This window comes from Piliocolobus tephrosceles, chromosome 6 (genome assembly GCF_002776525.5).
Source record: "Piliocolobus tephrosceles isolate RC106 chromosome 6, ASM277652v3, whole genome shotgun sequence".
NCBI lineage: Eukaryota > Metazoa > Chordata > Mammalia > Primates > Cercopithecidae > Piliocolobus > Piliocolobus tephrosceles.
In genome coordinates, this window is record NC_045439.1 from 137,860,996 (window position 1) to 137,884,092 (window position 23,097).

A 23,097-nucleotide genomic window follows, 5' to 3' on the forward strand; every position below is an offset into this window, starting at 1 on the left:
AAAAAAAAAAGTTAAAATGGTGCAGTACATATAACAATGCCTGGCATAAATACAATATACAGGTTCACTATTATTAGTACAGCCTCTCCCTTAGATTACTTAGGTAGAGGGGACACATCCATGATAACTCCCAGGGAGGAGGGGAACCTGACCTCCTACTGCTATCTGCCTGGCCCTTCTAGGTGAGTGCCCAGAAACAGAGAAGCCTCCCTTCCCTCATATTCAAAAAAAGCCGCAGACCAAGATGTCCCAGGTGCTTTCAAATGCTATTGATGTTAAAGAAAAGGGAGGTGCCCAAATAGCACACTGGACCTAGGAATTACATCGTAATCATCTAGAGTGCTTTATCCCCCACCTCCCACGCCCCCCTCCCTGTTCCATCCACACAAGTCTAAGCACCTGTTCACCCACATCTCAGGGAGGGCTGACCTCAAGCCACCCAGTGGTCCCAGGGCCCTGGCTGCTGCCTGACACCCCTCTGAGGACACATGATGGGCTCTAGGGTACCAGGCCTGTAAGAAGCAGGCCTGTCCCAGACACACTGGGATGAGGTGGAGGGAAGGGCCAAGCCCCTCAGGTCAAACTGTAGTCCCCTTAGCTGCCATTAACCCCTGCCTTTCTATAGCTTACCGTTAAGCTGGCAAAAACTTTTTTAACTCTTAAAAACTTATATCCTCCCTCAACCCAATAGTATAAATACCACTCTCCCTCTTCCAGGGTGCCTCCCAGTTAAAAATTACTCTAACAATCTCCAAACTCATCAAGTTGTATACACTAAACATACAGCCTTATATATGCCAATCATACCTCAAAAAAGTGGTTTTTAAAAATTACTATAACTTGGCTGGGCACGGTGGCTCACACCTGTAATCCCAGCACTTTGGGAGGCCGAGGCGGGCGGATCACGAGGTCAGGAGATGGAGACCATCCTGGCTAACACGATGAAACCCCATCTCTACTAAAAATACAAAAAAATTAGCCGGGCGTGGTGACGGGCACCTGTAGTCCCAGCATCTCGGGAGGCTGAGGCAGGAGAATGGCGTGAACCCGGGAGGCGGCGGAGCTTGCAGTGAACGGAGATCACACCACTGTACTCTAGCCTGGGTGACAGAGCGAGACTCTGTCTCAAAAAAAAAAAAAATTACTGTAACTTAATATCACCTTGTACTGTTAGTTGTCCCTCGATATCTGAGGGAGATTGGTTCCAGGGTTCCCCCTTGGATATCAAAATCTCCCGATGTTCAAGTCCCTTATATAAAACGTGTATATAACCTATGCACAGGCCGGGCGCAGTGGCTCATGTCTGTAATCTCAGCACTTTGGGAGGCCAAGCTGGGTGGACCACTTGAGGTCAGGAGTTGAAGACCAGCCTGGCCAACATGGTGAAACCCTATGTCTACTAAAAATACAAAAATTAGCCAGGCATGGTGGTGTGCACCTGCAATCCTGGAGGCTGAGGCAGGAGAATCACTTGAACCTGGGAGGAGGAGGTTGCAGTGAGCCAAGATCGTACCACTGCACTCCAAGCTGGGCAACAGAGTCTCTGTCTCAAAAACAAAACAAGGATGGGCACGGTGGCTCAGGCCTGTAACCCCAGAACTTTGGGAGACTGAGGTGGGCAGATCACCTGAGGTCAGGAGTTCAAGACCAGCTTGGCCAACATGGTGAAATTCCGTCTCTACTAAAAAAACAAAAATTAGCCAGGTATGGTGGCGGGTGCCTGGAATCCCAGCTACTAGGGAGGCTGAGGCAGGAGAATTTCTTGAACCTGGGAGGCGGAGGTTGTAGTGAGCTGAGATCGCGCCATTGCACTCCAGCGTGGGTGACAAGAGTGAAACTCCCCTTTAAAAAAATTAAAAAAAAGAAAAATCTATGCACATTTTCTGGATACTTTAACTCATCTCTAGATTACTCACAATACCTAATACAATGTGAATGCTATGTAAATAGTTGTTTTTATTTGTATTATTTTTGATTATTGTATTTTTTTTTTTTTTTTTTTTTTTGAGGCGGAGTCTCGCTCTGTCGCCCGGACTGGACTGCAGTGGCCGGATCTCAGCTCACTGCAAGCTCTGCCTCCCGGGTTTGTGCTATTCTCCTGCCTCAGCCTCCAGAGTAGCTGGGACTACAGGCGCCCGCCACCTCGCCCGGCTAGTTTTTTGTATTTTTAGTAGAGACGGGGTTTCACCGTGTTAGCCAGGATGGTCTCGATCTCCTGACCTCGTGATCCGCCCGTCTCGGCCTCCCAAAGTGCTGGGATTACAGGCTTGAGCCACCGCGCCCGGCCTGATTATTGTATTTTTTATCTACAACTGGATTCATGGATGGGGAGCTCATAGATATGGAAGGCCAACAGGAAGCAAGGTCTCCATCTTCAAAATAAAAATCACAATTAACCCTCCTCAGAGACACCGCAACTACCCAGTTATCCCTTGAGAATCACTAAGACAGGACATGTTTAGGTCGGAAGTTTGGCAGCACTGACACAGCCTGCCCTGGGCAGGTTCATGTACTGTATTACCTCACGTGGTCTCTAGCTCCAGCCAAGACTTACCTGCAGGACAGCGGAGCCTCTAAATTGGGAGGGACATTCAGCTCCTCCCCTTAATTCCCTACTGCCCTCCTTAGCTTTCAAAGGGTATCAAAGCTCTGAACACATCTTCCCAAGTGGCAGAAAAATGCTAATTTTTCCATAATCCCACAGTCATTACTGCCCTAAACCCAAACTCTCATTATGGCTGCATTGCCTGATACTGCTGCAATATAGCAAACTCCAGGTAGTTACCCAAACAAGCCATGTGGTTACACAAACCCAGCCCCTCACTGATACATGCGACTCCCTCCTCTTGGAATGCCTTTTCCACCCCTACAGATCTAACCTGGCTCCTCCTACTCACTCACATCTCAGGGAAGGCTGACCTCTAATCTCTCAGGAGCACCATGGTACCATGTGCTGATATGCCTTTATTTTATCTACCATTGCATTTCACATACCACCACTTCCTGGCAAGTCCTTCTCACCTCCTAGGCTGAGAATTATTCCTTGTATCCTTAACCCCTGGGTCCAGAAAGAGAACTTAATGGGTATGACATGGATAAAGCCTATAGGTAGGGCAGACAAGCAGGCAGAGTCAAGGCTATCCAAAGCAGTTCAGGACAAGCAGCCCCATTGATAACTCCCAGAACCATGAAAATACACTCCCTTCTCCAGTGACCCAGTGCCTCTAGGAATTGAGGTCTTATGGTGTGCAGCAGCATTCCTTGGTTTTCTGGGCTTGCTCTCACTAGTCTCCAAGAGTTGACTGGGAAGAGCCTGCCTGAGTCAGCCATGGGAGTCAACCACCACTGCTAACGCTGATTCTCCAAATGGTGGCTCTTAGGGGTTGCAGAACTGACTGCCTAGGGAGCATCTAAACTACAGGGAGGATTCCAGTTCCAGCCTACACCTCCAATCCAAGATGGAGCCACCAGCAGAGGAGCTCAGGGCCCACTATTCAGAAGACTAGACCAGGGCTTGAGCGACAACCCTTTCCCTTACCAGACCAGACAGACACCGGGCTCCAGGAGACCCTCAGAACCCTTCGTTTTGGACCTCTGCTAAATGCGAGCCCACCATGCCCTTTCGCAAGTGCATTGACTTTAAACCACCATAGGGCCACAGGCCATCTCAATCCCCAAGGAGGAATAGTAGGGATTCCACTTTTTGAAGATCCTGCTCTCTTTCCCAGAAAAGGTACTTAGAAAGGAGTGGCTAAAACCTCAAATGCTTTTTTCAAGACTTTAGAATGGCCACATGGGTCACCCTTCTCACCCAACAGCAGTGGGTCTGAGAGTTTGCCCAGTCACTGCCTCTTGGGCAGTGTGAAGTCCCAATGAAGTCGACCCTTTAGCAGAAGTGGGGTTCTGGGTCCCCACCCAGCTTCATAGGAGACATGCTCTTCCCCAGTTTCAGCCCACAGCAGGGGGCCAAGCAGAGACTCCAAGTATGCTGGCAACCCTGTCACCCTCCTCAACTGTCAAGGGAGATTCTGAACAGCCAGGTAGAGTCAGGATGGGGGGCAAGATCCCCAAAGCCAAGGGCCTGTTGGCATCAAGGTACAAGGAGGGCAAGGCGGAGCCCAAACAAACCCACCACACTCAAACCATTAGCGGACAGATGTCACAGCTGTATATTCTTCCCTTCCCCTTCCGCCAAAAAGCGGGGATCCAGACCTAGATTCTCATCGACTGGGGCTAGCTGAAGGTCTCTGAATTGCCGAGTGGGAGCTGGCGGCGCTTAGCCCAGCCCAGCCGAGGGCCACCGGCGCCATTCTGCACCAACCCCCCAGCACAAGGGGAGGAGGCAACACCAGTCCACACCAGGGGCTCTGCGGTTTCTCCCCCAGGCCAAGGGGAAGGACGCCCAAGGTGGATAACCAGCCCTTGGTTTCCTGGGCGAGAACATGCCAGGGCAGGGGCAGGAAGGGTCTCCCACCCCTGGAATGACGCAGCAGAGGCCAGAGGCCCTGCGAAGCCTGTCCCCTTTCACTCCAGTTCTTGTCTCCGCCAGCGTAGCTCCTCGTCCCTATTCACTGATAGCTTTGAGGCCTTTATCCAGCACCCCACCCCGCACACACATCCTCCCTACCATCCATTAACCACCCAGCTGCTGGCAGTTCCACGGAGCCGCCTCACACTCCCTCCCTTTCGCACATGGCCTGTGGACGACATGATCTCGCCGCTCCTGGCAGGATCCCACCCAGGCCAGCTTTGGGGTCCTGGCTTGGCTGCCAAGACAAACCCAGAGAGAAGAGAGGGAGGAACTGAGTATCTTTAGTCATCTCCTTCCAAACTAATTAAATTGTGGGCTCGCCTCTGCTAAAGCCCAGGTTCTGGGGCTGTGAAGAAAGCCCGTCCACCCCCATGACAACAGCTCGCGTGAACCGAGAAGCCGGCCAGTCGGCCGGCCCAGGCCTCCAAGGTCACGGGGAGGGGGTCAGGGTGGAAAAGGCAGTGGAGTGAGGGTGCTGCCCTCGGGCCGTGCTAATCCCGCTCAGCTCCGTGCCGCCGAGGCGCGGTCCTGGCCACGCGGGAGGTGCGCCCTCGGAGGAGGGCGGCGAGCAGGTCCGGTGTGGGGAGCCAAGGGCGCGCGGGCAGCAGGCGTGGAACGGACGCGGCGCCTCTCGCCCACTGCGGGACGCCCGGACGGCGGCCGGCGCGCGCGGCCCGCCTGGAGCCCGAGAGGGCGGGGAGACAATGCCTGTCCGGCGGGGCAGTCCAGGCCGCACGCCCCCGCCCGCGGACACGGGCCGCTCCTCTCCGGGCGAGAGGCAGCGGCGGAAGGCGCTGGGAGCGATGGCCACCCCGGCCCCGCGCGGCGCGGCAGGCCCCGCTCGCCCTCTCCAGCGCCCGCCTCGCGTGCGCTTCACCCGGCAAGTCCCGGGGCCACAGACCCACCTCTTCCTCCAGGGCGCCGCCGGAGCCCGCGCTGGAGCCGGTGCCGGTGCTGCCGCCGTGCTCGCCGTCCGGCTTCAGGTTGCTCATGGTGCGGGGGAGGGGGTGGCGGGAAGGAACGCGAGGGCGAGCGCGGCGCCGGCCCCGCGGGGAGTGGGAAGGGGCGCGGGGAGCAGTGCGTTCTCGGGTGCGGAGCGGGTGGCGGGGGACCCGCGGGGCGGTGAGAGGGGCAGCAGGCCGGAACCGGCCTCAGCTGGGGCCCGGCCAGCCCCCTCCCCCGCCTGCCGCACGGTCTCCGGGGGAACGCGCAGCCAATCCCCACTGCCCACCGCGGGCTCGCCCCGGTCCCGGCCGCGGCGCGCCGGCCTCCGGCCGGGCCTTTCCACTCTCTCTTGCCTGGGTCAGCGCTCTCCCTCTCTCTTCTTCACCCGCTCCCTTCTCCACGGCAAGTTTTTAAACTTTGATGAACTCGCCCAGCGAACTTTCTTAAAGGGGCCGCGCGCTGCGCGCCCCAGCCCGCAGGAGGTGGAGCCCAGTGCCCGGCACCCAGCGCCCCAGTCCCTGGACGGCCCTGCCCTGGCGGCCTCGCGCTTGGGGCGCCCGCAGCGAGGTTTCCGGGCCGTCTACTCCCCTTGTATCTTGACCTGCGGTTTTGGGGTGGCCGACGCACTCATTTTGCCTTCAAATCCAGTCGCCCAGACCTCAGCTCCGGGGAGCCGGGTTCTGGGGATGATGGCCGGGGAGAGGGGGTTGGGAGACACCTGGGCTTTGGCGCGGGCTGGGCGCTGTTTTGCTGAGTGACCTTGAGGAAATCACTTCCCCTCTCTGGCCTCAGGCTCCCAGCCTAGAGGGTGGGACTTAGGATCTCAAACTCCCTTCCCCTCCCAGTCACTATCTGAATAGGACTTAGGTGGGGAGTCGAGTGTTGGGACCCTAATGGTCATTAGATAGGGGTGCCTCGAATGACCAAGAACACGCCTGGCTTTCGGGTCTTTTCGCTCGTCCCCTGACCTCAGTGCCCCTCACACCTTTCCCTACCTCCTATTGCGAGCCCGAAGGCTAAGGACGGATGTAACAGCCTGGAGGCTCGGGCGGGGTCATTGTGACTCCCCACCCCACCCCCGCGCAGGTCAGGGCGCGGCCTCTGGGTCGGGTTTTCTTTTGTATTTGAAAACCCAGCCGATAGGGGCCGGCCCTGCCGCCACACTAGAAACCCGCACCCACCTCGGGGAGCGCTGGAAGCGCCGCAGCCCGAATCCGGCTGAGCCGCGGAAGAACTGGGTCCTGCCTCAGTGCCCCTTCTCCTGGACTCGTGCTGCGACCCCGGGGGTCCCTGCCAGGGGGGCCATCCGGCCTTAGAAGCCACTGGCGAGAAGTGAGGGGAGTCCTGCGGAACCCTGGCCCGGGTCGGGCATCACCTAGTGTAATCTACCGCCCGACGCCTAGTTTCTGTCCTGGCTTAACCCGCCAAGCTAGGTTTTAGCAGCTAGGTTTTAGTATGGAAGTCTGTGTACTCAGAAAAGCTGGATTTGGGCCGGGCGAGTGGCTCACTCCTGTAATCCCAACACTTTGGAAGGCTGAGGTGGGGAGATTACCTGAGGTCGGGAGATAGAGACCATCCTGGCCAACATAGTGAAACCCCATCTCTATTAAAAATACAAAAAATTAGCCAGGCATGGTGGCACATGCCTGTAATCCCAGTTACTCGGGAGGCTGAGGCAGGAGAATTGCTTGAACTCGGGAAGCGGAGGTTGGGGTGACCCGAGATTGTGCCATTGCACTCCAGCCAGGGCAACAAGAGCAAAACTCCATCTCAAAAAAAAAAAAAAAAAGGAAAGAAAGAAAAAAAAGAAAAGCTGTATTTGCAGTCACGGACTGGTTAGGATCCCAGAACGTGGACAAGTGCCTGAACCCTCAGAACCTCTGTGTATAGACCTCCTGAATTAGGGCTAGCACCACAGGATCACTGTGCTGTGGTTTAGTCTCCCCAGTAAATTATAATCTCCATCCTGACCTGCCATCTCACAGATAAATTGAGGCCTAGAGATGGGCAATGTCTTTCCAATGACATACTCATTTCTTTAGTAAATAATTATTGAGCACCTACTGTGGGCCGGGGACCACTTTCTGCTGGTGGCAAGGCCAGGAGCACCCTGGTTTCCCATCAGCCGTGTTGCCAACAGTTGGCTCAGGCCCTGGGAAGGGGGAACTGCTGCCTGCAGGAGCCAGACCTTTACCCAGAGTTTTTAAGGTGCTTCCAGCCTTTGGCATCTCCAGGTAGAACCAACCTTGGGAATTCTCAGATACCCCTACCATCCTCCACAGGCTTCAGTCCAATCTGGCTGTAGGCTTGATCACCACCGCCCGCCCCCCCCAACCCAGAATAGGTCTTCCTATCAGGTTTATCTCTAACTTTGGCCCAGGAATACTCTTTCTCCTCCCCTTCCTCCCCTGCTCCCCCTAATCAATCCAAATCTTCCCTTCCCTCAAGATCCTGCTTTTCCCATGCTTTTTCCAGGAGAAGGAGCCTGGCCAGATTTCTGAACTCAGCCATTATATGGTTAATTTGAATTTTTCAAAGAAGAACATCTCATCTTGTAATTCTGGTCACCATTCTTCTCCATTCTGGTCTCCATTTTCTCCATAGATAGGAGAGCTAAGGCCCAAAAAGGTGACAAATGACACAGGGGCCACAACTGACCCGTATCACTACATTTCTTTTCTTTTTTTTTTTTTTTTTTTTTTGGCTTTTGGGGCTTTTCTTGAGATGCAGTCTTGCTCTGTCTCCAGGCTAGAGTGCAGTGGCGTGATCTCGGCTCACTGCAACCTCCACTTCCTGGTTTCAAGCGATTCTCCTGCCTCAGCCTCCTGAGTAGCTGGGACTACAGGAACGCGCCACCATGCCCAGCTAACTTTTGTATTTTTAGTAGAGACGGTTTCACCATGTTGGCCAGGATGATCTTGATCTCTTGACCTTGTAATCCGCCCACCTTGGCCTCCCAAAGTGCTGAGATTACAGGTGTGAGCCACCGCGCCTGGCCTTCTTTTCTTGTTTTAGAGACAAGATCTTGCTCTGTCACCCAAGCTGGAGTGCAGTGGCACAATCACAGTTCACTCTAGCCTTGAACTCCTGGGCTCAAGTGATCCTTCTACCTCAGCCTCCCAAGTAGCTGTGATTACAGGTGCAACACCACGCCCAGCTAATTTTTTTTTTTTTTTCCAGACTGGCCTCTCATTATGTTGTCCCAAGCTGGTCTTGAACTCCCAGGCTCAAGTGATCCTCCCGCCTTGGCCTCCTAAAGTACTGGTATTATAGGCATGAGCCACCACACCCAGCCTGCATTTCTTAAGTTCTTCATAATTTGTAATAATTGCTTAACCCTTATTAGATTGCTATTACTTATTTAACCTGTCTCTTGTTAGATATTTGTATTATTTCTAGTTTTTTTTCTCTTTTGCCTTCATAGGCAAACTTTATATGAGGATTTTTTTTTTTCTTTTTCTTTGAGACGAAGTCTCGCTGTGTCACCCAGGCTTGAGTGCAATACATCCTCCATCTCCCAGGTTCAAGCATTTCTCATGCCTCAGCCTCCTGAGTAGCTGGGATTATAGGTGCCTGCCACCACACCTACTATCACACCTGACTAATTTTTGTATTTTTAGTAGGGACAAGATTTCACCATGTTGGTCAGGCTGGTCTTGAACTCCTGGCCTCAAGTGATCTGCCCACCTCAGCCTCTCAAAGTGCTGAGATTACAGGCATGAGCCTGGCCTCTTATATGAGCATTCTTAATGCCTCAGAAAGTTTCCTGTATGTGACCAGCCCTTAAGCCCTTTGGAAGCAACAACTGTCTTTTCCCTCTCTGTGGACCCCTACAGACCCTGAAATGGCAGAATCAAAATCCAAATCCCACATGGATTTGGAGATTATATAAACACAAAGCATGAGTAATCATGCGTACCCATCGGTACTGACCCGGAAGCTGATCTGAAGAAGGAGGCTGGAGAGAGGAGTTTGGGGTGTACAGCTCTTCCAGACATCTGATGGGTAGGAACTTATATCTCTGTGTCCCCAGCTATGACCTAGTAGTGCAGCCTCTAGTAATCTCTTCAGTGCTCCAGGGCTCCCCCACTGCTGTGCTCCATATCACCTCTGAGCTTCTGGAATTTCTATTCCTTTTATCTGGAATCCTCCCATCCTCACTCTCCACCCCCAGCTTCCAGACCTTTCCCAGTACCCATTCTCCTTCCCCTGTGCTCTCAGAGTTCCTTCTCTTTGTCCTGTTGAGCCTGGGAATACCTTGTCTTGAAGTCTCACCTACCACATGGGAAGCTTTCTGACTCCAAGGAGTGGCCGTAAACGCTACTGAATGAGTAAGTAGAGCTCCTTAACCTCTGCAGCCCCCTAGCCTCCAGCAAGGAGCAGATGATGATGGGCATTTTCAGTAGTAGGTGTTTAATAAACCTTTGCTGAACCAATACTGGGCTATTCCTGGAGCTTCTGGGCTATCTGAAGCCAATGGCCCTTTCTCTTTGATGTACTGTACATACATCACCCTTCAGTATTTCATCCTTAGGGTAGGGAAAAGAGATGGCCTCACTCCTGGGAAGCACTGCCTTGGAACTCAACTCCTGAGAGTGTGCCCGACTACTTCAGGGCAGGCCCCCATTCTGACCCCAACTTTCCCACCACCAGGAAAGCCTAGGCAATAAGAAGGCAGGTAGAAGCTGGGCTTGGTGGTGTGTGCCTGTAGTCCCTGCCACTTGGGAGGCTGAGCTGGGAGGATTAATTGAGGCCAGACTCAAGTCTAGATGGAGCAACATAGCAAGATCCCCTCTTTATTTAAAAGAAAAAGAAGAAAGGCAGGTAGAAAGGATGACCTTGAAGCTTAAAGGCTGAGATGTGTCTAAGTTATATTTTCTTTATCTTCAATTTTTTGGGGGAGTGGGGGTCAGGGCCTTGCCCTGTCACCCAGGCTAGAATGTAGTAGCGTGATCTTGGCTCACTGCAACCTTCGCCTTCTGGTTCAAGTGATTCTCCCACCTCAGCCTCCCAAGTAGCTGGGAATACAGGATCCCACCACCACGCCCGGCTAACTTTCCCTAGTAGAGACAGGGTTTCACCATGTTGGCCAGGCTGGTTTTGAACTCCTGACCTCAAGTGATCCGCCTGCCTCAGCCTCCCAAAGTGCTAAGATTACAGGCATTAGCCACCGTGCCTGGCCATAATTTTTGTATTTTGGTAGAAATGGGTTTTGCCACATTGCCCGGGCTGGTCTCAAACTCCTGGCCTCAAGTGATCCACCTGCCTTGGCCTCCCAAAGTGCTGAGATTATATGCGTAAGCCACCACACCCAGCCATCTGAGGTATATTTTCTTGGTGCTCCTAGGTTTTTGTTTATTCATTTTGAGACAGTCTCATTCTGTTGTCCAGGCTGGAATGCAGTGGCACGATCTCAACTCACCACAACCTCTATCTCCCGGGTTCAATCGATTCTTCTGCCTGCCTCAGTCTCCTGAGTAGCTGGGATTACAGGTGTGCACCACCATGCCCAGCTAATTTTTGTATTTTTAGTAGAGATGGGGTTTTACCATGTTGGCCAGGCTGGTCATGAACTCCTGACCTCAAGTGATCCGCCTGCCTCAGCCTCTCAAAGTGCTGAGATTATAGGTGTGAGCCACCACACCCGCCCAGTGTTTATAGGTTTAAGCTCCACGTGAGTGCAACTGGTCTCTGGAAGGAAAGGGGACAGGCTGCTGCCGCAAGCAGTTAATATAATCTTTCTATTGTTCCTGCTATCCCTAGTTATAGGATTAGGGGACCTTTACTAGCCACTAGCAGATGGAATGGTTGGTGGGAAAAGCATGACATAGCCCTGTGATAGGATTCTGATTCTATAACCTTGGGCAAGTCGCCAGTTAGTATCAGTCAGTTCATCTGTAAAATGGGAATACTAGCGCACAATTGCAGGGATGTGTTAAGTAAGGTAAGAGCTCATGGTAAGCTCTTGGAGGTTGTGATTATTGCCCTGGGTCCACTGCTAGTTTACACGTCAAGGTCATAGACTGAGTAATTTCTTTCTCTTTTCCTTTGAGATGCAGTCTCGCTCTGTCACCCAGGCTGGAGTGCAATGGTGCGATCTCGGCTCACTGCAATCTCTGCCTCCCAGGTTCAAGTGATTCTCCCGCCTCAGACTTCCCAGTAGCTGGGATTACAGGCACCCACCATCATGCCTGGTTAATTTTTGTATTTTTGTAGAGACAGGATTTCACCATGTTGGCCAGGCTGGTCTCGCACTCCTGACCTCAGGTGATCTGCCCAATCTTGGCCTCCCAAAGTACTGGGATTACAAGTATGAGCCACTGAGCCCAGGCAGCTGGTTAATTTCAGCCCCAAATCCCTGAGCTCTCCCTTTCTTTCCTTGCCTTCCTCTGGGCCACATTGTGAACCTGGATCCCAGGTTCCAATCTAAGACAAACAGTATTTCCAAAGTAGCTGTGCCAGAAGACCTGGATCTGCGTCCAGGTCACCATGGCAACCCGTGTGACCATAGGCAGATAGTTTAATCTCTCCAAGGCTTTGTTTTCTCAAGGTAAAACTAGAGAACTAGAGACACCTTTCAGGCTCTCATGAGTGTTCCCCAGGCTTCTGTAAGAATTAAATGAGATCCTGATGCTGAAAGTTCTTTGAAGTCCTCAAAGCCCCAGGACAGACAACAGGAGGGGCAATTGTAAAGTCAGCGAAGGAACAACACAAAAACTTCACTTCAGATCCAGCCTTCCTGAGAGGTGGTGTCTCCTCCCTGCACACCCTCTCCCAAAGACATTATTTCTTCTGTCCCCACCACATAGCTGAAAATTAGTGGGGGACCACCTGAGGACAGGGATAGCATCTCTTCATCTTTGAATCAAATCCTGGAAGCCCAGCTCAGGTCCTGGCAGAGGGGCTTCAGTAATGAATATTGAATGATTAAAAGGCTAGGGTTGCTAAGGAAATATCTCTGACAGCAGTTGTTTTGTTTTGTTTTGTTTTGAGATGGAGTCTTGCTTTGTTGCCCAGGCTGGAGTGCAGTGGTGCAAGCTTGGCCCACTGCAACCTCCTCCTCCTGGGTTCAAGCAATTTTCTTTGTCTCATCCTCCAGAGTAGCTGGTATTACAGGCACTCGCCACCATGCCGGGCTAATTTTTGTATTTTTAGTAGAGACGGGGTTTCACCATGTTCATCAAGCTGGTCTCAAACTCCTGACCTTGTGATCCGCCTGCCTTGGGCTCCCAAAGTGCTGGGATTACAGGCGTGAGCCACCACGCCCTACCCTACAGTATTTTTACACTAACATGTCAATGGCTGCTTTTCCTCTTTTCCAAGATGGGAGGGAAAGTGAGATGCCAGGAACCTGAATGGGGAGAGGACCCAGGATTGAAAAACAAAGAGAAGCTCCAAAGGGATGTCTGGGCAGGCCAAAGGTTTCTGTCTGAACCCTGAGCTCCCTACTCATACCTCCTTCTCAGCACCCAGGGCCTATGAAACCACAGGGCCACGTCCTGCTTCACTGCCAGTTCCTATGAAACCACAGCCTTTGCTGATGGGGAAACTGAGGTTCAGCGGCCAAAATCAACTAGCTTGAAGTTGCACAGCAAAGTACTGAATTCATTTAATACTTTGTTTAATTTCGTCTTTTTTTTTTTTTTTCCTTTTTGTGGAGAACGGGGTCTCGCTGTATTACCCAGGCAGGTCTCGAACTCCTGGGCTCAAGCTATCCTCCCGCCTCTGCCTCCCTGAGAGCTGGGATTACAGGCGTGAGCCACCGCGCCCGGCCTAATGTTTTTTTTTTTTTTTTTTTTTATTTATAGAGACAAGGTCTCACCATGTTGTCCGGGCTGGACTTGAACTCCCAAAATTGTTGGGATTACAGGCGTAAGCTGCTGCGCCCAGCTGAAAGAGACCATTCTGAGAGAGGTTATGGGAGCCTCAGTAGGCTATGAGACAAGCCTCAGCCAGGGCAGGAGCCTGGAAGCAGGTGGGCAGATGAGGCTGGGCTGATGGGAGACGCATGAGGTCTGGGCTGGAAGGGATCTCAAAGATCTCTCCAACTCATTTTACAGGAGGAAACTGGGCCCAAAGAGGGAAAGGGGCTTGCCACAATGGCACATAAGAGGTTAATGGTAGAGCTAGGCTAGGAAGACCCTGAGAAGATCAAGTACACCCCCATTAAACCCAAAGTTCACCCCCACATACTCCCACCTCCAGGCACCCCCACCCCCGCCCCACCCAACAAGCACGCTAACACTGCGACAGTGACAGTGGCTGAATTTCCTCCTATAATAGACTCTCTTTTCCCAGGATGAAGCCCCCACCTTAAGTTATTAGGGGCTCCAGTCAGACCCAGCTCAGCTTCTGTTTCACTGTGGGGACCCCGGGGCCTTCCTTCCCATTCCCTGGGCCACAGTTTGCTCGTCTGTGACGTAAGGCCACGGGACCAACTGACCACTATGGCTTTTTCAGCTCTCAGTGAGCAGTGGAAGGCCAGGCTAGGGCTTCTTCCTCTCTGGTCCCCCAGCCCTCAGTCCAGCCTGGCAGGGGTGGGGGCAGCCTGCTGGGGCTCACACGCCTGAGAAGTGAGCGCCTGGTCCTGAGCAGGCAACATGATCTGTAAAAGATCCCTGACCATCTTTTTGAACCCTGGAGAGGGCATTTCAGTCATGTGAGGACCACAGAGGGATTAGTGATGCTTAGAAGGGAGGCCGGGGAGGCAGCCACCTGGGGGAAAGACGAGGAAGAGGGGAAGGGGAGAGAAGGAAGTAGGAGTGGGGCAGGCCTGAGTCAGGGATCCAAGACTTGGGAAAGGCAGCTCTGGTGGGTCTGGAGAGGAGGCAGAAGAGAGGGAGGCAGGCAGAGGAAGGGTGTGTGCTCAGGGCTTTGAATGATGCCTGAAAAGGGCCTAGAAGTCATGTGTCACATACAGTCCCTGGCACAAGGAGACCTGGCAGAGAAGAGGAGAAAGCGTTAAATCTAGAGCCTGCCAGCTTGGATTTCAGACCCTTCTACTGGGGCTGTGTGACCCTGGGCAGGTTTTTTGGCCTCTCTGAGCCTCATGTTCTAACAAAGAGAAGTTTTGGTGCATCATTCACACTGGGTGGGCTGTGAGGTCAGATGTCCATCCAATCCCAGACCCTCCAAGGCCCTTGCCGGTCTTCCTGGGTATGCCCCTCCTTTAGCCAAAGCATATATCCCCCCATGCCCCTCCCCCAACTCCTGCAAGAGCTGCCTGGGAGTGCCCCAGCCCCTCTGAAGGGGTTTGAGCCAATCCAGGGCCTATGCAATGAGGGACCAGCAGGACTGGGGGGATGGGGGAAAGGACCTTCTCAAGGCTCACTTTGGAAGGGGGAGTACATACCTGCTCCCCCACAACCTATCCCATAGGTCCATGCTCCCCCACGACCTACCCCATGGGATATTTGAGTCTCCTCCCCTTTCCTTGAGCTCAGGCCCTGCTTGCTTTCTCCACAACAAGGAGTGAATGTTATTTAAAAGGAGATCAGGAGATTTGCCTTAAATAGGCATGGAGTGCTGTGCCAGGGCCCGGTTGAGGGGCGGGAGAGGAGGCCATCTGGGTGGAGGGGAGAAAGGAGTGGAGCTGAAAGAGAGAACAACCTCCCAGAAGTGTGCAGAGCCCTTCACAGTTTACCAAGCACAGGCCCAGTCTGTGGGGAGATGCCCAGGTCTTCAGATGCCAGGAGTGGGGAGACGGTTTTCTGGGAGGCAAGGGGATAAGGTCTGCAGGGAGGGGGGCTGTCCTGAGACCTCTCCTGACACCTGCCCCCACCATCAGTTTCCAGACCTTTGGCCCCTGCCCCCGGGATGCCCCTGCCTGTCCTCCCAGCCCCAGCTTGTAACTGGACGCCCTCCTCACTCTGCACTTTCCCAGGTGAGCTGGAGCTCTGCTTACTGAACCCAACACCCGCTGGGGGCAGGGATCGAGGGGGCACCCCTGGGGCAGGCATCTGCCTGGAGGCTGAGGCTGAAGGCGGGAGCTGGAGCTGCGGGGGAAGAGTGGGAGATGGGCTGGCTGTCTCATTCACAGCCCCCACCCCAGGACTCCTCAGGAACTTGGGGTTCCAATTCCCTATTCAGGGTCATCTTCTAAGCCTTCAAGCCCCACCCCTCCCATCTTGGTCTGCCAGGGCCAAGGACTCAGGGGCCCCTTCCTGCTGTTTATGTCCCGGCAGGTGATGCTTTTGGAATCTTAAGGAAATGGAGTCTGGCCTGTGGAGTTTGGGGGACAGAGCTAGGGGGTAAGGAAGCATCCCATGTTTGGTCCTTTTTTCAAAGGCCCTGAATACCAAGGTGAGGCCTCAGATACCTGGATGCCCATCCTGGATCTGCCATTTACAGCCATATGACCTAGAGCCACCCACCTTCTGTAGCCTTGACTTCCTCTGTAAACTAGGTCTAAAGATTCCACTGTAGACCTGGTGCAGTGGCCCACACCTGTAATCCCAGCACTTTGGGAGGCTAAGGTAGGCAGATCACCTGAGGCTGGGAATTCAAGACCAACATGGAGAAACCCCGTCTCTACTAAAAATACAAAATTAGCCGGGCGTGGTGGTGCATGCTGTAATCCCAGGTACTCAGGAGGCTGAGGCAGGAGAATTGCTTGAACCCAGGAGGGGGAGGTTGCAGTGAGCCGAGATCGCACCATTGCACTCCGGCCTGGGCAACAAGAGCGAAACTCTGTCTCAAAAAAAAAAAAAAAAAAAAAAAAAATTCCACTGTAGAGTTGTTGAAGTCAATTTCATGAGAAGATGGGCAGAAGAGAGAAGACGGGTGATGATGCCCAAGTGCACTAACTGACTAGGACCCGGACCTCATGTGTGTCTCGGGAGGCAGAGAGGGGAGATTTCATCCTCCCCTTCCCCATGGTGGGTGGGCACAGCCCAGGTCATCCTGGAGGCCAGACAGGAAGGAAGGCTTTGTGAAAGAAGGCATTCATTTACTCTGGGCTGCTGTGAATTTTCTTTGTTATTCCTCAGAGGCTGCTCAAGAGGGGGTTGACGGGGCGGTTGAAGGGGTGGCCCCTTCAGGTGACAATAATCAAGACAAATAAATAAGAGCTAACCTTGAGGGTTTGCTGCATCCCTGGCCTGACTCCAGCTCTTCTGTCTTCCTAACTCCATCCATAGTTGATTGGCTTTATCCCCATTTCACCAACGATGAAACCAGAGCTCACATTTAAGCAGAATAACCATGGTCACACAGTTGGGAAGTGATGGAGCCAGTGTTTAAACACAGGAATCTGGCTTCAGGGCTCTCTGCTGACTTTGCAAAAATCGCAGGACCTTGTATCTGGGGCTTGGGTTCCAGACACAGCTTGCAGTGTGTCCATGGCCAAGTCACCTAACCTCTCAGAAGTTAGGTTTCTCAGCCAGGCGCAGTAGTTCACGCCTGCAATCCCAGCACTTTGGGAGAACAAGGCGGGCAGATCACTTGAGGCCGGGAGTTCGAGACCAGCCTCGTCAACGTAGTGAAACCCCATCTCTACTAAAAATACAAAACTTGGCTGGCTGTAATCCCAGCTACTTGAGAGGTTGAGGAAGGATAATCGCTTGAACCCATGAGGCAGAGGTTGCAGTGAGCTGAGATCCCACCACTGCACTGCAACCTGAGTGACAGAGCAAGACTCTGTCTCAAAAAAAAAAAAAAAAAAAAAAAAGAGAGAGAAAGAAAATAAAAAGAAATTAGGTTTCTCTCTTTATAAAATGAGGACAATTGTCCCAACCTCCCAGGGTTATTGTGAAAAACAAACTAGAGGGTTAATGAGGCCGGGCATGGTGGCTCGCCCGTATAATCCCAATGCTTTGGGAGGCTGAGGCAAGAGGATTGCTTGAGCTCAGGAGTTCGAGGCTGCAGCAAGCTCTGACTGCATCACTGCACTCCAACCTGGGTGACAGAGCTAGACCCTATCTCAAAAACAAAAACAAACCAAGAGGGTCAATGAGCACAAAGCAGATAATCTGATGGAAGATGATTTAAAACTTCCCTGCTCTACACTAACTCAGCCCCCACCTCCTGAAGTGTCCTTGCACCCCCCACCTAAGCCCAGAGATTGGGAGACAAAGGCTCTGCGGGTCCCTGGGAAGGGACTACATGACCAATTGGCGCCACCTAGTGGTCTATGGTGTGTGGGGCGCACGCGGGCCCGGCTGCTCCGGGATTGGGGGTCAAGTAAGATCATCGGCCCAGTGCGGTTGGGAAAAATATACTAGGACCTCAGAAAGGATGAGGTCAGGCCTAGCTGGCACCCCACTGAAGACAGGGTGAAGGTGTGCACAGGGCACAGGGTTCTATTCTAGTTCCAGTTCTGCCACTAAGAACCTCTCCAGGCCTCAGCTACCTCCTCTGCAGAATGGGAGTAAAACATTCCCTACCTCTCAGGTCACAGTCCAAGCCTTTGTTCACTTATGAAACATTTAACAAAGCATCTGCTTTCAAAAGTCATCCTGCTGAGGGTTGTGAGGACACAAAGACGTCTCAGCTGGGTCTCTCGGGATCAAGGGATCTGCTTCATCCTAGCAGGGAGGCTGACCTGTAAATTGCTCACTACCCTCAGATGCAGATCCCAGGGGACACTGAGGAGGGAGCATGAGGCATGGGAGGCAAGTGGAGGGACAGCAGGAAGTGGGACTCCCCCTCCAAGGGTGAATGTCTTTGAGAAGGGGCAGGAACTGTTACAAGTCAGGTCATAGGATTATCTTTCTGAGGGCCATCGCCTGGCCCGTCTTGCCTGGCCCCTTGCCTGCCTGCCAGCTGGGGGCTGGATTGCCTTGGGCTGAGCCCCCTACTCCGGGCTCAGCCCCCTCAGGGCCAGGCCAGCCTCCCCACACTACCACCTTGTCTTGCATTAAGGCCTTTAAAGTGGACCATAGGTCCCTCAGGGATAGTTCACACCTCTGTGCATTTGCACTGTATAGTTCCTCTGTCCAAATGCCTTTCTCCAACTCGTTCACCTGGCAAACTCAACTCCAGCCTTCCTGTGGGAGAGTGGCGAGGAGAGTGGGAAATCCCCGCAACTAGGAAGGAAACAGAAGTCAAGGGGTGCCCCCCGCCCCCATCAGCAGTGGCACAGCCTGTGAGAATGTGAAATACACATTTGGTCTTCATCCGCATTTCCTGGCATGCAACTCCTAAAATCCTTGGAATCTCCAAAGTGATAAGTGTCTTTTTGTATGCTGATGATTGCCTGATGGCCGTCTGCCCCTAGGCAGCTTCAGGATTGGGCTGGTCATCAGAAAGACCAGGGCGGGATTAGAGGGTTGGGACTTTCAGCCCCACCCTATGATCGCGGGGGAGAGGAGGGAGCTGAAAGTTAAGTTGATGGCCAATGGTTAATCAATCGTGCCTACATAATGAATTTTCCATAAAAGGCCCAAAAGCAGAGGGTTCTAAGAGCTTCCGGATAGCTGAGCAAGTGGAGATTACCGGAGGGAGGCTTGCCCGGAGAGGGAAGCTCCACGTCCCTTCCCCCACGTATCCTTTTCTAACGAAGTGATAAACGTGTTTCCCTGAGTTCCGTAACTCACTTTAGTAAATTAAACCCAGAGAGGGTAGTCTTGGGAACCCCAACTTAAAGCCAGTCGGTCAGAAGTTCTGAAAGCTGAGACTTGTGACTGTCTGAAGGGGTTGTCAGTTTTGGGACTGAGCCCTCAACCTGTGGGATCTGAGGCTGCCTCCAGGTAGATAGCTTCAGAGTTAAATTAGAGGACACCCAGCTAGTGTCCGCTATAGAATTGATTGCTTGTTTGTTGATGGGGAGAAATCCCTGCATTTAGTCACAGAAGTCTTCTCTCTGTGTTAATTGTTGCTGTTTAGAGAACAGGAAAAAGCAGTTGGAGTTTTTCCACCCACACCCTGCTATATGAGGGCAGCTTTCCTGGGCAGGTAGCAAGTCCTGGTCGCCTAAGGGTAACCTCTCTACTTTTCTCATTTCTTTATTCATTCCCTTGCCCCTTTCCATGTGCTAGGTTTCTCTCTCTCTCTCTCTCTCTTTCTGTGTGTGTGTGTGTGTGTTGTTTTTTTCTGTTTTGTTTTGTTTTGAGCTGGAGTCTCACTCTGTTACCCAGCCTGGGTTTCAATGGCATGATTGAAACTCACGCTCCCTGCTCACTATCTCCTTTCACTGCAACCTCTGCCCCCCCGGGCTCAAGTAATCCTCCCACTTCAGCCTCCTGAGTACCTGGGACCACAGACACGCACCACCATGCCTGGTTAATTTTTTTGTATTTTTGGTAGAGATAGGTCTCACCTTGTTGCCCAGGCTGGTTTTGAACTCCTGATTTCAAGTGATTCGCCCACCTCAGCCTCCCAAAGTGCCAGGATTACAGGTGCGAGCCACCGTATATGGCCCTCCCTGTGCTTCTTTGCCTCAAATCCTGAAGCTACCTAAGGACACAGTCTTTCCTGGCCTTTGCTTTGCAGGTCCAATTCCTTGAGAGGCTGATGCTGAGGGGAAGGAGAGGCAGAGAGAAGGAGGGTTCTGTAGACTGGGGAGGGGCAAGTGGTCAAAGGGTCCCCTGGGAGCACCGCAGGGAGGTGGCAGGGGCCCGCAGGGCCTGGCATGAGGTACCTGGAGAATCTCAGAAAGCCTCCCACCCCATCCCAGGGCCCAGGCTGAGTTACTGCCTGCGGATGGTGATCAGGGCAGGCCCTGAAGATGAGGATGGCTCCTATAAGCCTCACTCTCATGGGACCCTGGGGATTGAGGAGCCCCCTGTCTAACTGAGATAGGGTTTCCCTACACCCCTTGGGATACAGGCTCAAAGTTAAGTTAAATTAGGTGTCAAGAAAATAAAGAACCACCGGGTTTCTTGTACACCTCATAAAATAATCCACTGTTGTGATCTGGTGTGCAGGTCAGCAATGTCTGGAGCTCCCCCACCATATGGAACTCACCTGTCTTCTTCTGGGGCCCTTCTAGAGAGCATCTTCACAATGAGAAGGGATTACTAAGGAGAGGACTTCCTGGCACCCAGGTAGTCTCATGAGAAAGACATCTTATATAGCAGAACACATGCATATGAGACCAGGAAAAGCTGTGATCAGATCCTGGGGAAGGGGAAGGGGCCGGGTGAGTGGGATGTCTCAGTCATGTGTGGAGGGTGGGGTCAGAGAGAGGAGTCCCAGGTGAGGATGCAGAAGATAACTGCATTACCGGACCCTCAGACATCCCCAGCAACCCCACCTTGGGGGATGATGGGAGAGTCATCCTGGGCAGAATCACTAGGCCCTCTTGCAACCTGATGAAACATTCGGCCTCTTGCCAGTGGCCACAGGACTTGCGTGGGAGACCAAGGTCAACCAGCCCCATGCCCACCTTTAGGTCTGGACTGAGTCAGGGGAGGAGGTAGCAGAATGCAGAGCACCTGCCCCTGGCAGCTATGCTTGGTGTCTGGTGGTGGCTGCAAAGGTCTTCCTGGCCTGACTGCTCCCAGCTCTACTGCCAGTGGCTCTAGCCTTTCTGATTCCTGTTTGTTTCCAAGCCTAGTTTTCTGGGCTTCGTATCAGTTCTTTGAGATAGCCAGTCATTATCTTCCTTTCCTGCTTCAATTATCCTGAGTCGGTTTCTCCTCTTTCTGTCCAAGAACTCCGAAGAGGCAGAGCTGTTAGAGAATATGAGATAGTGCTATCCGGGCTGAACTGGGTGGTCCCCAAACCGCGTGTTCAGTGAAGGAAAGAGTGAAAGAAGAAAGTGCAACCAGATTATAACTGCCCTGAGGGCAGGGCCTCAGTGTGACCTGCTCACAGATGGACTTGGGAGAAGGGATGTGTTGTATGGGGAAATTGGGAACATCTGAAATATAAATGGCACCACATTTAAAGATCCCCATGGTTGCCCACTTGTTGTGGGGTAGGGGAAGGAGGTGTCACTCTGGTGGGCTTGTTTTCTGCTCCTAAGAGTGTCTTCTGTTTGGAACAGAGAAAAGAGATTGTGCCACAGAAAAACAATTGACTCAGCCGGGTGCGTAGGGAGGCCGAGGTGGGCGGATCACAAGGTCAAGAGATAGAGACCATCCTGGCCAACATGGTGAAACCCCGTCTCTACTAAAAATACAAAAATTAGCTGGGTGTGGTGGCATGTGCCTGTAATCCCAGCTACTCGGGAGGCTGAGGCAGGAGAATCGCTTGAACCAGGGAGGCAGAGGTTGTGGTGAGCTGAGATCGCGCCACTGCACTCCAGCACTCCAGCCTGGCAACAGAGCGAGACTCCATCTCAAAAAACAAAAAAGAAATGACTCCTCAAGGTCAGGGAGGGTAGCACCACCATGCCTGGCTAATTTTTGTAGAGACGGGGTTTCACCGTGTTGGCCAGGCTGGTCTTGAACTCCTGACCTCAAGCCTCTGGAGTCCCTCCTGGACAGGGACTACAGGTGTACCACTGTGCCTGGCAAATTTTTGTTTTTTGGGTAGAGACGAGGGCTTCATGATGTTGCCCAGCCTGGTCTTGAACTCCTGGGCTCAAGCAATCCACCTGCCTTGGCCTCCCAATATGCTGGGCTTACAGGCATGAGCCACCGTATCTGACCATCTTTTCCTTTTTTTTTTTTTTTTGAGACGGAGTCTCTCTCTGTTGCCCAGGCTGGAGTGCAGTGGTGCCATCTCAGCTCACTGCAAGCTCCGCCTCCCGAGTTCACACCACTCTCCTGCCTCAGCCTCCACGGTAGCTGGGACTACAGGTGCCCACCACCATGCCTGGCTAATTTTTTTGTATTTTTAGTAGAGAGAGGGTTTCACGTGTTATCCAGGATGGTCTCGATCTCTGACCTCGTGATCCGCCCACCCCAGCCTCCCAAAGTGCTGGGATTACAGGCGTGAGCCACTGCGCCCGGCCCCAACCATCTTTTTTATGAATCTGACACCTGTAGCTGCCAATGCATGCCTCCACCATAACCCGTGTTTACCACCCAGAATTGATACCTTTTTGCTCACAAGCAGAGAATCTTAGTTTTAGCTAACCTATGAGGATCCCTGGGTAATTTCCATCAGGCTTTTTGAAAAACTGAAGTTAGTTTGTTGATCATCAGGTTCAAGCTGGGAAGATCAGCAAAGCTCAAACAGAAAATTCAACCGAGGCTCCTAGCAAATGCAGCAACACATAGGCCTGTTTGTTTCCCACCACGTGAATTCTCTAGTATGTCTTTGTCTGACTACTGGGTGATGGTAACTCACCTTCACCAAATGACAATGTCATTTCTTTTATTTTTGAGACAGAGTTTCGCTCTTGTTGCCCAGGCTGGAGTGCAATGGCATAATCTCGGCTCACTGCAACCTCCGCCTCCTGGATTCAAGTGATTCTCCTGCCTCAGCCTCCTGAGTAGCTGAGATTACAGGCATGCACCACCATGCCTGGCTAATTTTGTATTTTTAGTAGAGACGGGGTTTCTCCATGTTAGGCTGGTCTCGAACTCCCGATCTCAGGTGATCCACCCTCCTCAGCCTCCCAAAGTGCTGGGGTTACAGGCGTGAGCCACCATGCCCGGTGACAATGTCATTTTTTTTTTTTTTGAGACGGAATCTCGCTCTGTTGCCCGGGCTGGAGTGCAGTGGCCGGATCTCAGCTCACTGCAAGCTCCGCCTCCCAGGTTCACGCCATTCTCCTGCCTCAGCCTCCC

At 52.6% G+C, this 23,097-nt stretch overlaps 1 protein-coding gene across 1 annotated transcript in view; it reads right to left on the reverse strand.

The window, feature by feature from the left end:
- Positions 1-5,868, reverse strand: part of RBPMS2 (RNA binding protein, mRNA processing factor 2) — a 44,135-nt gene extending 38,267 nt beyond the window's left edge. The window contains exon 1 of the mRNA XM_026455458.2: positions 5,437-5,868. Coding sequence (XP_026311243.1) covers positions 5,437-5,523 — 87 coding nt within the window. The 5' untranslated portion in view covers positions 5,524-5,868. The remainder of the gene's footprint in view (positions 1-5,436) is intronic.
- Between the last annotated feature and the right edge of the window lie 17,229 nt (positions 5,869-23,097).